Source organism: Benincasa hispida, chromosome 12, assembly GCF_009727055.1.
Source record: "Benincasa hispida cultivar B227 chromosome 12, ASM972705v1, whole genome shotgun sequence".
NCBI lineage: Eukaryota > Viridiplantae > Streptophyta > Magnoliopsida > Cucurbitales > Cucurbitaceae > Benincasa > Benincasa hispida.
In genome coordinates, this window is record NC_052360.1 from 75116870 (window position 1) to 75133876 (window position 17007).

Below are 17007 nucleotides of genomic sequence, written 5' to 3' on the forward strand. Positions count from 1 at the left end.
ATTAATCAATTAATTTAAAACATACATCACATATATGCATAACATTCAAATGAAATAAAGCAAACTTGATTGGCATAGAGGAATTGAAACTTTCATGCAAGATAGTTATCTTAAAATTTGATGATAGAGGTTTGATTTCCAAGATTAATTGAGAACAAGCGAGAATCAACCAGATATTTTTCTAAGAATATTTTGTCAACTAACGATAATGATAACTTATCACATAATACACTTGACAGCGATAGTTTATAACTATCGACAATCGTTTTTGTTGACAATTATATATTCATTACAAAATTAAAAACTAATTATAACCTTTCAAAAAAAAAAAAAAGAAAAAGAAGGCTAAACTGAACTTAGCTTCATAGTAACTGGCATTGTCTTCCTTTTTAGAGCTGTAGTGGAAGGTTCGATTTTTCATCCTCACAATTATTGTACTTAAGAAAAGAAAAGAAAAGAAACTAGATATGAGTTTTCTTTTAAAATATCATTGATACTATTATCTTAATATGAGATACGACGAATGAAATTAGTTGCGATAATTTTTAAATGTCATAGAAAGTGTCATAAAATCTTAAATTGATTAATTTTTTAAGAGTTTGGAGAATCCATAAAATAATTAGTTTGGTTTACACTGAGATAAGCTCTGATATCATTTGAATGCCAATAATTTAAGAAAGACGAATGAATATATTCTCATTAATAAATATGAAAAACTTAAAAATACAGAAGATCCGAAGCTAAACAGTGGATTTATGTATATAGAGAAATGAAAACTAGATTTGTAAAGACACATGCATACGTCTTAGTATATGAATCCAATCATCTCCATGCATCTCCTCCCATCACAAATAAAAAAATAAAAAAAATAAAATGCACTCAAATACTTTTCATCAATTTAATTCCCTCTATGATAATCAACAATTTGGTAGATGGCCTGAACAATAAGGATGGCGAAACCGAAAACAGCCGCAAAGAGGGAGATAATAGCCCATGGATTTTGAAAGTAATCATGTTTAAGACTTGCACACCATTGATTCCATGACAGGCTACAATGCTTATTCACCTTATAATGAACATCCGTTATATGGCTATCCAAATCCATAGCCGCTCCCTTCCCAAGCAAACTAAACAAATCCGCCGCACTTTCATCATTCCCAAGAGCGTTGGCTAATATCTTATCAGATGCCAACAACGCCACGTCTCTATCAACGTCGATCAAATTGTTCATCAAGATTACAAAAGATGTCACTTTGCTTCCAGCTTCTACATACAGTTTCTCAAATGCCATTACATTTAATAAAGTTGTTTCGGTGTCATCGTCCACTACTATATATGGCAATTCTAGCACGCCTTGTTTTGGGTTAAAACTCACGTCTGTAAGGTTTTTTGTAGGGCTGCTCTTGAATTTTATTCCTGCATCATGAAGCTGCGTTGCTTGTGGAATGATTTGACATTCTGGGTCGGATTGTTGATACGTTACTTTTGTCTTCCCACTTCGATCCTTTCTGTCTACCGGAGGATACAATAATGACGCTCGATACATATCCAAAATGTGCAACTCTCTTCCCATTACTGCTTCCTCATTGATGCACATTGGCTGACAGATTAGTGATCTCAGACTTTGGTCCTGTATGTGCAATACAGTCACATAAACCAAAACCATGCAAATTATGTACATTTATAAAAGGAGAAAGTTACATTGTGGAGTAACTATGTGACTAGTAATGGGCTTGAATTTATATATTAAGCAGTTATTAGGGGTATGCATGTAGGTTTTTGAATTCACATCTTTTAATTATGAGGTGGTCTTATTGTGGTTGTTTCATTCCGTAATAACTTATTTAATGGGTGCATCCACATTTAATAATAGTAAATAGAGAAAAATTTAGGTGCTATCCATCCCTTTTTAATTTGTATAGTCCAAACATTATTGATTGATTCAAAAGCTTAAACTAATGAGTGAACGTATATCATCTACAATCTAATAAAAGATTGTCATGTATTAAACCTTTTTTTTTAAATAATGATTTTTAATTTTTTTTTTTTTTATGTAAAGGAAAGAGAAACATGAAATTAGATGCAGAAGAGATTATATTCCCCTGTCCGATTATATATATATATAATATATATATATTAAATTGAGATTTGAATATATTGTTATAATATTTCAATTTTAATTTTTAAAAATCATGAAAACTAAACATGTGAGAAATTTAACTACTTAATTAAAAAAAATCATTGTAAGGATTTAAGTTAATTATTTTTTTAAAAAAAATCCCAATGGAAAAAAAATTTCCATGAGAAACCCCTTCCCCACAAATTTATCATAGATAATCCCGTGAAAAATTTCGCATGAATGGAGAATGAAATGGGTAAAGTGAGGACATGGATAGGAAAATCATCCCTGGCCCCTCCCAATCCCATACACAACTCTATTGGCCCAAATTAAAATTGTTTCTTTTGCAACATATGGCTAGGGGAATGACAACATCAAGCTTATGTAAAAAAAAAAAAAAAAAAAAAATTACTTGAACTATTTTTAAAAGTGATAAATTTTCAAATTTGCAATTTCATGTATCTAATAAAGTCTCTAAACTAAAAAAATGGTCTAATAAATATTTGAAGTTAAAAATCTAATACATTCATAAAGTACCCCTTAAATATTCAAACTTTTTTCTTAAAAAAAAATTAACTGATCTATTAATTAGTTTTAAAATTGAATTTTAAAAAAATGTCAACAAATTGCCTCTAGGATGTACCTCTTGGTTTGTGTTTGGCATATTGTCATACAACTCTTGAAGAAGCTGCATGGGTAGCTGATTCTCAAGCAACAACATGTCCCTCTTTATATCCCAACGCATAGTACTTAGCGAGTAGGGACATTCCTTGAAGAAATCCAACATGAAACACCCATCCACAATCATCACCTCCAAGAACTTGGCACCATCTTGCTTCCATTTTTCATCAAGCTTATCATATGCTCCCCACAGATTTTCCAAATTGTTTGACATACTCTCCACAATTGACTCCAAGTTCAGTCCATAGTCGTTTACGAAACGCCGAAACGCTTTCTGTTTTTCCTCTTCCATTGAAACTAAATGCTCTTTCCCATGGTGGTATGGCCCCAACGACACCAACTGTGGCTCGAAAGCCTTCGCTTGAATTTTTCTCATGAATTCTGGTATTTTGTAGATTGAAGGTTGGGTGCTTTCTCCTAATGGTCCCATCTCGTCCACCGCAGCTGAATCGAGAAGTTTATTGAGATTATTCTTGACCTGAATTACCACGTCGTCCTTCTTACCCACTTGGTTATCATTTCTAATGTGTCTGATGGGTAGCAGTGGCTGCTCCTCCATGTTTCTTGTAAAGTGCTACCAAAATTTGCACTCTATCATTATGCTAAAGCCTCGTGGATATATATACACACATAAACATTTACTACTTAATCGTGTGGTTGAATCACGACAACCCAAAACTTTTAAACGAATAGTTACTATGGGTTTTAATTATATCAATATTTTAATATCATCCTTCTCATTAATTATGGCATGAAAATTTGTAGAAAAGTCTATGGAGTGAAAATAAATTTTAGACCATATTTAAATTGACTAGAAACAAAAATATTGTTTAAAAAGTCATTTTTATTTCAACTCTTTTTATAATTTTCTATTTAAAATAAATTATGAAAGTGTTTCAAAAAACTATTTTGAGAGATAGTCAAAACACTTCAATTTTTTTTCAAAGTAATTTATTTTTAAAATTAAACAAAATACTTTCTTAATTGATCGAAAAGAAATTATATCACATAAATTCGAACACTTTAGATACCGATGTTAAAATCACTATTAAATTTTTCCAAAAGTTAAAGAGTGTGTTTGGTAAACAATATCTAAAAACAGAAATTTAAATGCATAATTTTCTTAGATGTATTTGGTATTAGATTAAAAAATTAGATCTTAATTTAAAAAGAAATATCTTTAATTAAAATATAATTATAAATCATAAAACTAGACGTAGTTATTTACTACATATGAAATTAAATATTAAACTCAATTAATAATAATATACGATCATGTTTTATTTAAAAAAAATAAGTATTACTATATTATACTACATATACCTTAATTTAACAAAATTGAATGGACATATTTATTAAAACCTTCTATCTTTTTCAATATAAATCTGCATCATGAAGTCAGTAAATTCAAGAGATATGAAATAGATTATCATTTAACCATAGGAGGCATCAATCTTTGGTTTTGCTTAGATGAATAAAAGTTGCCTTGATTGGCAAGAAATATTCACTTTCGTCTCTTTTGCTTTTACTTTGCTTTCTTGATTATTATTCTGATTTGCCAGCTCACTCCTTTTTCCAACGTATGAAACACAAGGTTGCAAAAAGTTTGTCTTTTATTATTTCGTTCATTAAATTAATTAATTAATTAATACGTTAGTCTATAGTCACACTTAGTGGTTTATATGTTCGCATTTTCAAGTTTTAATTAATTTTATTTTTATTATTATTTTAAATGACTAAAACTTCTCTCTCTAAGAACAACATCACTACATCAAGTTTTAATCAACTTAACATTCAAAGTTGTTCAAAGAACTTCAATCGTCTTTTCCAAGTTAAAGTCATATTTACTCAATAATATAGGATAGCAATGTAAGAGAATTAAAATTAAGGAAAATTCAGTCCAAGAATATGATATAATTCAAAAAAATATAATCATTTGAATTATACTTAGAAATGATTTATTGGAGTATGCTTTAGTTCTTAATAAAGTAAACTGTAAAAAAACAAAAAAGCCCATGTTACTACAATAAATATCACTGGTAAAAAAAAATGTCATTATTCCTGAATTTTCTAAAAACGAACTTGAAAAATTCCATCTCAGATGCTCTCCCTCTCCCCTTAAATATGGATGTTGGATATCTCCGGTCAACACATCTTCCCAAAAAATGTACCTTTTTTATATGGACCCTCCTTCATAAAGGCTTGAATACTTGTGATAAATGTCAGGTGTCTTCCCCTAACATGATGATGAGCTCGAATTGGTGCATTCTCTGCAAAAAAGACGATGAAACTACTGAACATATCCTCATTCACTGCCCATACTCCAAACAAATATCGGCCAAGCTCAATGATGCTGCATCTAGTCCGCTTCCGGAAACTCTCGAAGGCGTTTTATTTGTATACACATAAATCAAAGTAGTAGAGGTATACATGGATTGAGTTGGGTGTACATGGATTAGGTTGGATTGAGTTGAGGGTATTTTTTGGATCAACCAAAAAATTTGGATTGGTTGGGTTGGCAACCCAAAAGATCCAAGTAAAATCTCCGTTGGGTTAGGTTGTCGGGTTATAACTTTTTTTTAATTAAAAATATGTAAATTTATATATAACAAATGACTAATAACTAAAATCTCATGAAATTCAAATGCTAAATACTAAATATTTATGATATTTATTGCAAACTTTAGATAAAGACAAATATGATAACAATTTTAAAAGAAAAATATTAAAAATAATCTTTAAACAAAGAGAAATACGTATATATATATATGTGTGTGTGTGTGTGTGTGTAAGTGTTTTTATTATTCATATATATAAAATTTGGGTTGGGTTGGGTCAACTTAAGTTTCCTTTTAGTCAACCTACGACCCAACCCAACCCAACCCAACAAAAATAGAAAAAGTTTAACCTAACCCAACAAAAATAGAAAAAGTTTAACCCAACCCAACCTAAGAACAAAACTAACCCAACCCAATCCTTACATTTTGGGTTGGGTAGTCCGGATCGTTCGAGTTGTCGAGGTATTTGAACGCCTCTAAAATAAAGCAACAAAAAGAAAGTCTTGTGGACTAACTTGATTGGAGCTTGCCTTTAGAGTTTTTGGTTGGAACGTAATAGAAGAACATTCAATGAGGAAGAAATATCACTGGGGACTTATGGGAAGATATGCTCAACCTTGCTGTCCAATGGAATATTAAATCTAATTTATTTTATAATTATAATGCTACTTATATAGCCCTTAATTGGAAGACTTTTCTCTAGCCTATCATCCTTTTTGTAGTATCCTTGGGCTCCCTTGACTTTGTACATTCTCCCTTGAAAAAGCACTGAGATGACTCATCACTCAAACATAGATGTTAAACAGAAAGCACAGACAACAATTGTAACAACAAGATACCAACAAGTAAGCAAATAAAGACACACAGAAGTTGGTAAACCAGTTCAATGAAATCCACCTACGTCTGGAGGGCAGTGAACCCGAGCAAGGTAATCCACTAATATTAATAAGTTAAGCAGTTTACAACATAGTACTTATCTATAATATACGACTACTATAGTGACTCACATAGATCTCAACTCACTGATCACTTAGGCTCCCCCTAGATGTGAGGCTCCTCTCAAGTGTACTTAGGCTCCTCCTAAGTTTGATAATATTAATGTTGAACACTTCGACTTCTGATAGTGTGTGAAACTTCTCTCAACATTGCCATCTTTCCTTCAAGCGAACTCCCTACACTGATGAATCCTAGGATCCCTCTAAGATGAAAAACTCCTTCAAGCTCCCTTAAGATCGTGAGAATCCATTCTCAACAGTGATGGCTTAGGCTCCCCCTAAGACCGTGATTATCTTCAACATGTTGCACTCAATGGATGAAGAGATTGTGTAGTGGAATATAGTGAGCAAAGAGCAAAAACACAATGTTGCACAGTTCGACCACAGAATAGAAAATGTGTTGCTCAATTAACAAAAGGGGCAAACCTAAATGAGCAACATAATTCTCCTTTAATAATTGAACCCAAGAAAGAAAACAAATCCCTATTTGGAAAAGATAAGCTATGTCTCAATAAAGGAAAACATATCAGACAAAATGGATCAGCTGGAATTTTTCCCATAAGGAAAATATATTCTGCTGGAAAATAATCTATTGTTTAAAATAGATGTTAAAACTTTATTTGAGAAATATAAAGTCAACCAATAAAACCTCCAACAAGCTCCCCCTTTGGTTTATATTTTTGTTTTTTTAAAGATTGAAAAAAAAACCTAACAACCAACCATTTAACAAAAATAAAGTTGCCTGAAATTAATCTTAACAAGTACAATAATATCACCACCAACAACACAGAACAAGCAAAAACAAAAAAGTCTTTCAGGACATAACCAAAACCAATACAAACTACCAAACCAAACAAAACAACTTCAAACCAAACATAAACAACAGTTTCAGCAAATCATAAAACAACACATTAAGAACAATGGAACCAAACCAAACCAACTCCAGTAGCTCCAAATTTTCCAAACTCTCCCCCTTTTTGGCTTTAAAAAAATCAACTCCTCCTTTGAGAAAAAGAAGCTCCACCAGTTCTGGACAAAACAGACTTCATCATCTAAAGCATCTCATTGATCTAAGCTTTTCTTTCTTAAAGCGTCTACACCATGGACACAATATCACAAGATTCATTTAATAGCAGTTGAAGAATACGACTATCAAAGGAAGACTAAGAAAGCTTTGCTTGGCCCATCAAAATGTTGAGTCATGGTGGTAATGTCAAGTTAGGAACATGGTGTCCCTGCAGAAGCTTGAGATAAAAACAAACTCGGAGGAGAGCCAGAGGGTTCAGTAGGAGTAATCAAATCCGGTTTCTAGGAAACAAGAATGCCACAAATCAACATGGGATAGAAAATGGGCAAACGAGGACTTTAGACCCAATGTGCCTCTTTATCTTATTCAGAACAAATGCACTATAGTTGAATTGAGATCTAGCGTCAATTCTATAGATCAGTGTGGTAGGAGAAATGGAAAATCTAGACTTATGAGAGGAAGACCATCAGTTAGATATCCTAATCCTGTGTAGAAGGGCATATTTCACACTGAGCACGACTGTAGGAAACTGAGCCTTCCTAGGCCAAGATCCGCGAGCACCTGCGAGCATCCCCTATTAATTCAAACACAAGATCCCTTAAAGACAGACATTGTTCTGTCACATTCGCTAACACATTCCTATGAAGAAACTAGTTAATCAGGGCCGGAGATAGAACAAATGGATGTCTTCTAATCTGGATTTTCTAGTAGTCAAGACTAGTTGGATCTACAAAATCTAATGATAAATTTACTATAAATTTTCGAACAAGTTGGGGATAATTGGACCCCAAATTTTACACAATTTTTTTATAATCCAGCAGCAAGCAACAATTCCAGGAGGTCAAGATATTCCTACGTGCATTAGGATAATTTCTTTTCATCAACAATATTCCTCTTGACCACATATTTCCACAATCTTGCACTCACCACAGAATGGAAGGACACTCCATCTAAGAGTACAAGAGGGACATTAGTACTATCAGACTACTTTCCTTACCTTTTGTAGAAGCACGAGTGACACGAGCATTCCCTGTGTCTTCATTTTCAGAGCTACTAGGAACCCCTTAATTAGTCATCCTAAAAAATAAGACATAACAGAATCATTTTTTGAATTCTCATGTGAAACATCAACATCAACTTTCTTTGATCGAATCTTCATCGACTTCGTCAGAAGAATGGACAGAGCGTGTATGTGCACATTACGATTGATTTATGGACCTTTGGGTTACACACTATGACTGATGTATATTCCTTTGGGTTCATGTTTACAATTGATTTGTGGACCTTCGGGTTACACACTATGACTGATGCATGTTTCTTCAGATTCATGTTTACGACTGATTTGTGGACCTTTTGGTTACATACTATGACTGATGCATGTTCCTTCAAGTTCATGTCTATGACTGATTTTTGGACCTTCAGGTTACATACTATGATTTATGCATGTTCCTTCGGGTTCATGTTTACGACTGATTTATATACCTCTAGGATACACACTACAACTGATGCGTATTCCTTCGGGATCACGTTTATGACTGATGGGTGACTATTTGGGATCACTACGACTAATATGATATGGATGTACATCGATGCCTAGATAAACTAGTTAACATGTAACCTAGAGGGCCCAGTAGCGGGTCACTTACTGAGTATTTCATACTCATCATTTCTTTATGTTTTTCAGGCAATGACATGGATAGGCAAATGAGTGACAGATGGGGCCCGTGACAGAGGCATATAGGGACAAGAGAAATCGCTTCCACTCAATCTATATTTTTTTGTCATTTGAATATTTTGAAACTAGAATTAAATATCAGACATAAAATTTTAATGTTTTGAATGTTTTCTTTGTAAATGTTTTTAGGAGACCCCGAATAAAGGTTTTATTTATTTGTTTATTTAGTAAATTTATGAATTGTTTTCAAAGTTTTCTATATTGTTTTAATGAATTTTACTTCAGTGGTCAAAATTTTTTGAATGTAAATATGTATTTATAAGTAACGACTGTTGTTAGAGTACTCGATTGGTAGTATCTTTCTTTCCCATTTTCCTTTCTAATTTTAGGAGATGAATTTCTTTACTTTTATTATGAGTATTGATTTTTCTTCTCTTTGCAATTGCTAAATTATGTCTCCTAATTTGATATTAATTTTATAAGGAGAGGATTTACCATTGTTGTAGTTCGTGATTTTTATTAGGTTTGTTAGATTTGATTTGATTTAGTATTAATTTAATACAGTATTATAAACCTAGATTTCTTTTGAACATTGTTATTATATTGATACTAAATCTCATTCCATGTGAAATTTCAAATCGTCATTATATTCTATTCAAATTTTGTATATACATATTTCATAGGAATTGAATCTCAATTGATTCCAATATGTCTAAAGTTTATAATATCAAAGACTAAATTAAATTATTTACTTATTTTTTTATAAATTGTGGAATAAATATTTAGTCTATAGTGGAGAAGTGTTCTCATTATGAGTTTTTGTTAAAATTCCATAATTACATGAAATATTCAACCAAAATTAAATTTGAGAATTAGTGGTGTTATCTTTGTGAATTTTTTTAATTCATAAGTACATGAAAATTCTCCTACAAATAAAATATGTATATTTTTTTGAATAAAAAAAGTTTTTGAGAAAAAGTAATGTTTCTTTATGGATTTTATTGTTAAAATTCTATAAATACATGAAATTTCTTCCTAATTTAAAACTCTAAATTTGAAATCATTATCATAAAATTAACAATTTGAATGTCAATAATCAATGACAATTTTTAAAAATAAAAAACGAGACTGAGTACTGTTATCTCTTTGGAATTTATTAATTCCTTAGATACATGAAATCTCTCACTAAACACCGATGATAGATATTAGAAACATCAAAGTTTGATGTTGTAATATTTTTGAGGCGTAGGAAATTATTTTGGAAATCCAAAATAAATTTTCAATTTTTCTTAATGACTCGGATGCCACTCATAATTATTTGTTCATGTCTTATTTCTAAAATGTGAGCTAGTAAGTATGGGACATTTAAAAACAAAGCATAATATTTTGTGGACCTTATTAATTTGTTTTAATTGAATAATAAAATATGAAATTCAGTAACCGTTTTTTACGGGTGTTGTAGGGTGCTAACACTTTTCTCACACACAAATGACTCTCGAACTCAAATCTAAATTTCCGTAGACCAATATTTCTTTAATTAGGTGACCAATCACGCCTTTAATATGGTTGGTGGCGATTCCAAAACTCTTTATTTAAAGACATATAAAAAGGGACGTTGGCCACCCTGCGTCGCGATCATGTTGCGATTGACCCAACATTCATCTTCAAGAGATTCTTTGACATTTCTTAGCTCAACAGGAGAGTTGAAGCAAATATTATTGATCGTCTCCAGGAAATCAACTTTGTCTTTCTTTATGGTTGTCACCCCTTCGTCAAGATCACCAATTATGTTACTAGAGGGATGATTTTTACGAATCCAACTGGATGGTTGCTTATTACTCGCTTCAGCCTGCTTAGAAACTGACTGGTTGTTCTCCATTGGAGTTTCAGAATTCATGTTAGATGTCATGTCTGATGAGATGTTAAGGAAATTTGTATTGACAAGTGGAAGGCACTAGAATCTTCTTTTTCAATAGTAGTGGAGCTTGATGGATCTGCAACATCATCAACCACAATGTTAATAGACTTCATTTCACAACGAGTTTGTTTATTATAGACACGATAAGCTCGACTATTTGTGGAATATCCAAGAAATATTCCTTCATCTGATTTGGAATCCCATTTTCGTCTAGCTTTTCTATCCAATATGATGTAACAAGTGCTGCCAAAGATATGGAAGTATTTCACATTTGGTTTTCTCCCTCTCCATATTTCATAAATTTTGCTCGAGATATTGGGACGTAAAACTATTGGGAATCATGCCCTAAAGTCTCGTGTATTGTAGTTTGTAAACAGTTTGTACAAACGCTTGTGATGTATAATATAATATTTTCTTCACTACATGACTTCGCACATTGGATGTTTTATTTGCTTTACTACAAACCAATAAATTGAAATCTCTGGTTGTCATTATGTAACTTAAGCATGTATGTGGTGACATACAAGTGGATCATGTCTTAAGTGATAACCAAAATGATCTGTAGTATATGGATAAAGAAGGGAAACCTTATCCTGGTAACGCTACAGATGCGGCCCACTTTGTGGAATGGTTACAAGTGTTATGACTTGTCACAGATGGTCTGATCCTGATAATTTATGTGGAGACATGCTAGGTGGGACGTCCTATACAAAGAGTTTGTATAAGACCTGACCACGAATTGTTAACGTCTCGTTATATAACATCGTTCATGATAGAGACTTCACTTCACTAGGATGACCATAGGTAACATGACCTCAATCCTAAGTGAGTTGGGAACTCCTACCTTTGAGGTCGGTCCTTCGATTTGCATGGGTGCGAGTGGCCAGACCGCTGACTCAAACCTATCGCTTTGGAGATTCGTCTGATTTGGGAGCTGGGAACTCAGCTACACAAGACAGAATTCACTCATTCCCCTAAGTAAAGATAAGTAGATAGATTGCTCCCTTAAAGGCTGATTCCGGGGCTTGAACGATGTGGCGCCACACACCTTCTCATGGTCCAAGAGGTGTTTACACATAGTAGGACTATGTTGTATTGTTCATTAGAGGGACCAGTGGTACTTAAGGAGTAAGATTTAACTATAGGGGCAAAATGGTAAATTGACCCAACTGTACTTACGAGCATCTATGAAGGGTTATTGTACTCATGATTGGTTATATCCGGTAGACAAAGAGATATATTTGTGGTAAGAAGAGTTCAGCTGTCGATCTTTAGTGGAATGCCTGATAGTTAACGAATGGTGGATATCGTGGTTAAACAATTTAGTCAACTGTTCACGTACCATTGGAGCTTCGAGCCATAAGTTCATAAGGTCCCCTTGGTAGCTTGGATTCAAGTTGAGAGTCAGTTTTTGGGTAAGTTTGAAATGTTCAAATTGACAAGAGAGAGTTCAATTATATATATAATTGAACTCGTTATTTATATATTATACGATTGACTATATGTATGAGATACATTAATTGGAGAAAATTGGATATAAATATGATTTATATCTAGTGAAGGAGAAAACACTATGTTTGACATATGATATTAAACTATAGGTTAACAAATATAATATGATTATATTTAATATTTTTTAATTGGACAATTATGAGATAATTGGCCACCGTTTTCTCCGTAATCATGCGTTAGTGGAAAGTTCCATTAAGTTTTCGTAACTGAAGAATAAAATGAATTTTTTTTTTTATTTTGCAAAGAATGCACTTATTTTGCTCAACGAAGTGTTTTCCCCATCGCTTAGTGAATTAAGAAGCTATACGATAACTCATCTTTTACTAGACGATCGTGTATACCTGCGCACGCTTCTTCTAAACGATCGCTTAGTGTCCGAGCTTTACTAAACGATCGTATAGACGATTGCTTACCTTTTCCTACACGATTGTGTACATCGCTTAAACGATCAAGCATCTTGTCTATACGATAGACGTTGCCTTCTCCCACTTGCTTGATCGTTATATACGATCTCTTTTCCTCCTTACCTCTACCAAATCCGAACAGAGCCCACTCTTTGGATTCTCACTCCGAGAATACTAAGGGCTCCAAGTGGTGGTGTCGTCCCCATTTTTTCTGTTCGTGTGGAGGCCGTTCGTGAGTAGACGACCGAAGTTTTGGTGAATGATTGCTTGGACGTTCTAGCAAGAGTGAGAGAAGCAGTCCCTTTGGAGAGAGCGAGTTTTCGGTGAAGAAAGGTTCTTCAACTGGTATGTATTTCTTGTTCTCTTGTTTTATCTGTAAGCATGCCGGTAATAATTTAGTAGTTTAATGCATATCTGTATGTGTGAATGTAAACATGAAAATTCTATCACAATGAATTGGAAAGATTCGCTTCCACTTAGAGGTACTCTTATATAAGAGTTCCTTAAAAAATAACTTTGTTGTGAATATGACATGTTGTATTTAGAGCCTCTGCCCAAAAATGAAAGAGCATATGTTTTGCATGTAACATAGCTCGTGTCATCTTCTGAAGTGTTCGATTTTTCCCCTCCACAACTCCGTTTTGTTAGGGGGTGATTAGAGTAGAAAATTCATAATGTATTGTTCATGTTCCTCGTAATGCGAACAAGGGATGTATTGCGTGAGGAAGTGGAAAATAGGGTGCAAGTGAGAATATGAATGATGTGTTATCCTTCTACGTAACAATTTTGGATTATGCGTGCAGAGATGCGTTACACTCCTCCTAATGCGTTCAAGTTTTCCTAAATTGGATCCAAGTATAAATCTAATTCAGATTCCTAGTAAGTCCGGGGTCGAACTCAGGGATTTAGATCAGAACTAATGCAGGGTTTGGGTTGTAGCTAATGTAGAAGGATCCTAAGTAAGTGCTGGATGAGTTTTATTTACACTAAATTTACTGCATGTGTACAAGAAGATGCAAAAGATCAAGTAGAAGACAAGGGTTCATGTAAAAATGGTGTTCATTGAAAGTGGTATGCGTTGATCTAAGTGAGATGTACACGTGCGAGAATGTTGTGTGGATGGAAATGAACTTTGCTTGTTTATAATCCTAGTATGTATAAATGCGTTGGGTTTCTGCTTAGCTTTTATTCAGCACTTCTCAATGCGAATGCCACATAAATTCCTATCTCTAGGATGCATGCGTTAATCACATAAAGTAATGAAACACTAGTGCCTCTATCTCTAGATGTACCAAGCGTTTTGAATTAATGCTTACTTGCTTATTCTCTCGAATAGTTCAAGCTAAAATAGCTTTAACCAAGTAATTATATTGGCTTAAGCGTTTAGAAATTGAACTTACATGAAGTCATGGATGCGTCTAACATATAGCGAGAAATAAACAGTAGTAAAGTGTAGTTGATCAAATACGTGATTTCATAAAGAACAAGATTGTCTTTACAATATCAATACTTAATTAAATAAGATGAAGAGAATGAAATTGAGATGAAAAGAAAAGAACCAAGCCGCAGAATACAATTTATTGTCTTCTTTGGCTTAATTTAAATGTGTGTAGAACCAACTTGTGGAAGAAACAGAGGAGAGTTCTCTCTCGAGCTAGGTCTCCTTCACCCCTTGATCAACGATGGAGATGGATCTTTTCCAGTTTGTGTTGACAGTATCTAGATGAAGTAAAACTCGATTGTGAATACGACAAGATGTATTCAAGGCTTCTGCCCAAAAGTAGAGATGCATCCTCTTAGCATGAAGCATGGCACGAGCCATTTCTTAAACTGTGCAGTTTTTCCTTTCAACAACTCCATTCTACTGAAGAGTTATAGGAGCAGAGAACTCATGTAAAATCCTTTTAGAAGCACAGAAATCAGCAAATTGGGAATTTTCAAATTCCTTCCCATGATCACTTCTAATACAAATGATGTTTTCTCTGTTTGACATTGAGGTTGAAGACACAATGTCTGGAATACCTTAAAGGTGTCAAATTTTTCTCTTATACATCTCACCCATAGGAAGCGAGAAAAATCATCCACACAAATGAAAACATACCACTTTCCTCCCAAACTTTCAACTAGCATAGGCTATCAAGTCCATATGTAGTAACTCCATAACTCTTCTAGTGTTGCATTGTGTCACTTTCTTGTGAGAGGCCTTGACTTGTTTACCAGTTTGATATTCTCTGTAGAATGAATTAGCTTTAAGGCACAAAGAGGGTATCCCAAGAATGGCTTCTACATTGATGACTTTTCTTAGTGATCATAGACTTATGTGACCGAGTCGCTTGTGCCACATTTCAACCTCAGTCATTTTGGAAGAGTGACAAACATCAATGGAGACATCAGGAGTCCAATGACAACAATTGTCTGTTGAACGAGAACCCGTCATAACTAGCATGTTTTTATCATCTTTTACTAAACACTCGTCTTTAGAGAAACTCACCTGATATCCCTGGTCACATAGTTGACTAATACTAATTAAATTAGTAATTAGGCCTTCGAAAAACATGACATCACAAAGGGCAGGAAGTCTAGATCTTAACAAGTCTCTTTTACCCAATACCTTTCCTTTAACTCCATCTCCAAAGGTTATATGCCCAGAACCACACATCTTTGGATTAGAGAAGAAGGATTTTTTATTTGTCATGAGCTTAGAGCACCAACTGTCAAAGTAGCAATCTTCTTTGGTTGAGGTGTGTAAAGAGGTAAAGGCCACATTGTAGGACATACTCTCCCGAGATTTATCTCCTTTGATACGACATTCAAGTCTTCTTGAAAAGGATCTTCTAATTTCATGACTTATAGTTCCTGATCTCGAGGAGGAATGTCTTAATGTTTTATACTCTTTTTTTTGCCAAAAAGGTAAAAATAGAACAAACGAATGTGACCAACCTTCCCACAGTAATGACACACTCATTTCTTCCTAAGCCTACTGATCTCATAGTAAGCCATGAGTATAGTGTCATTAGATTTCAGTTCAGACATGTGAGGATTTTGAACACAAAAACAATTTTAGAAGAGGACGTTGTTTTACAAACAAACTTCCCACGACTACTAAAACCAACCCCATTTCTATCAGCAGCTTGCTTCTTTAATGTGAGAATTTTGTTTAGATCATCTGTACCAAAATTTAACATGCGAACAGACTTAGACATTGAATCCAATTGTTTCTAAGATAATTTCAACTCCATCTTTAATTCAGATACAGTGCTCAAGAATCGATGATTATCTTCAATTAGCTTTTGAATACAACCGTTTGTTGTTATAATGCAAGTAAATCTTCTTCCCATCATTCATAAACTTCTTCAATGGTTAGATTTTTGAACTGAGGAACAGTTTGACTCAATCCACAACAGATTTCATTTACTTCTACTTTTTGACTACATACTACCATAGATTCATCAATAGTTGCACAACCAATCAAGGCACGAATTTCATCTTCTGACTCAATATTTGTGTCTGATTCATCAACTAAAAATGTTGTTGAGTGTCCTTTATTTTGTCTTCTCAAATAGTTTAGACATTCAGCTTAGAATTGTGGCCAAATCCTTCACATTTTCTACATTTGAAATTCTGATCCCTTCCATTTTGATTACTATTTCATCCCCGTTCACTATCTTTTTTACCACCAAAAGGTTTAGCATTCTTATGCATATTATGACTGATGTTACCACCATCGTCTCTGACATAGGGAGGGTTATACTATCCATGACGCTTGTTCAGATGCTTTAAAACTTTGCTCAATTGCTTTGTTAACAAGGAAAGTGTGTTAGCAAGATTCTCTTCATCATCTTTCCCTTTGTTTAGAGCCCGATCCTCAATCACAGAAGAGTGCAAGGCTAGCCTTTTACCTTTCTTGTCTATTCTTTCATCAAATGTCAACTCAACAGTATGCAAAGACCCAAATAGTTCATCTACTTTCATGGTCGCTATATCATTTGCTTCTTCAATGGCGGTCACTTTCATGTCAAATCATTTTTGTAGAGAACGAAGGATCTTTGGAACCAAATTTTATTTTGACATTTTCACACCAAGGGCAAAAGATTCGTTAACAATGTTCAAAATACGTA

At 33.6% G+C, this 17007-nt stretch overlaps 1 protein-coding gene across 1 annotated transcript; it reads right to left on the reverse strand.

The window, feature by feature from the left end:
* Positions 1-701: 701 nt before the first annotated feature.
* On the reverse strand, positions 702-3386 carry LOC120068024 (UPF0481 protein At3g47200-like). The gene is made up of 2 exons (XM_039019694.1): positions 2763-3386; positions 702-1630 (listed from the first exon to the last, which is right to left on the reverse strand). The coding sequence occupies exons 1-2, from the start codon at positions 3357-3359 to the stop codon at positions 899-901; spliced, it is 1329 nt and encodes a 442-aa protein (XP_038875622.1). The 5' UTR covers positions 3360-3386; the 3' UTR covers positions 702-898.
* Between the last annotated feature and the right edge of the window lie 13621 nt (positions 3387-17007).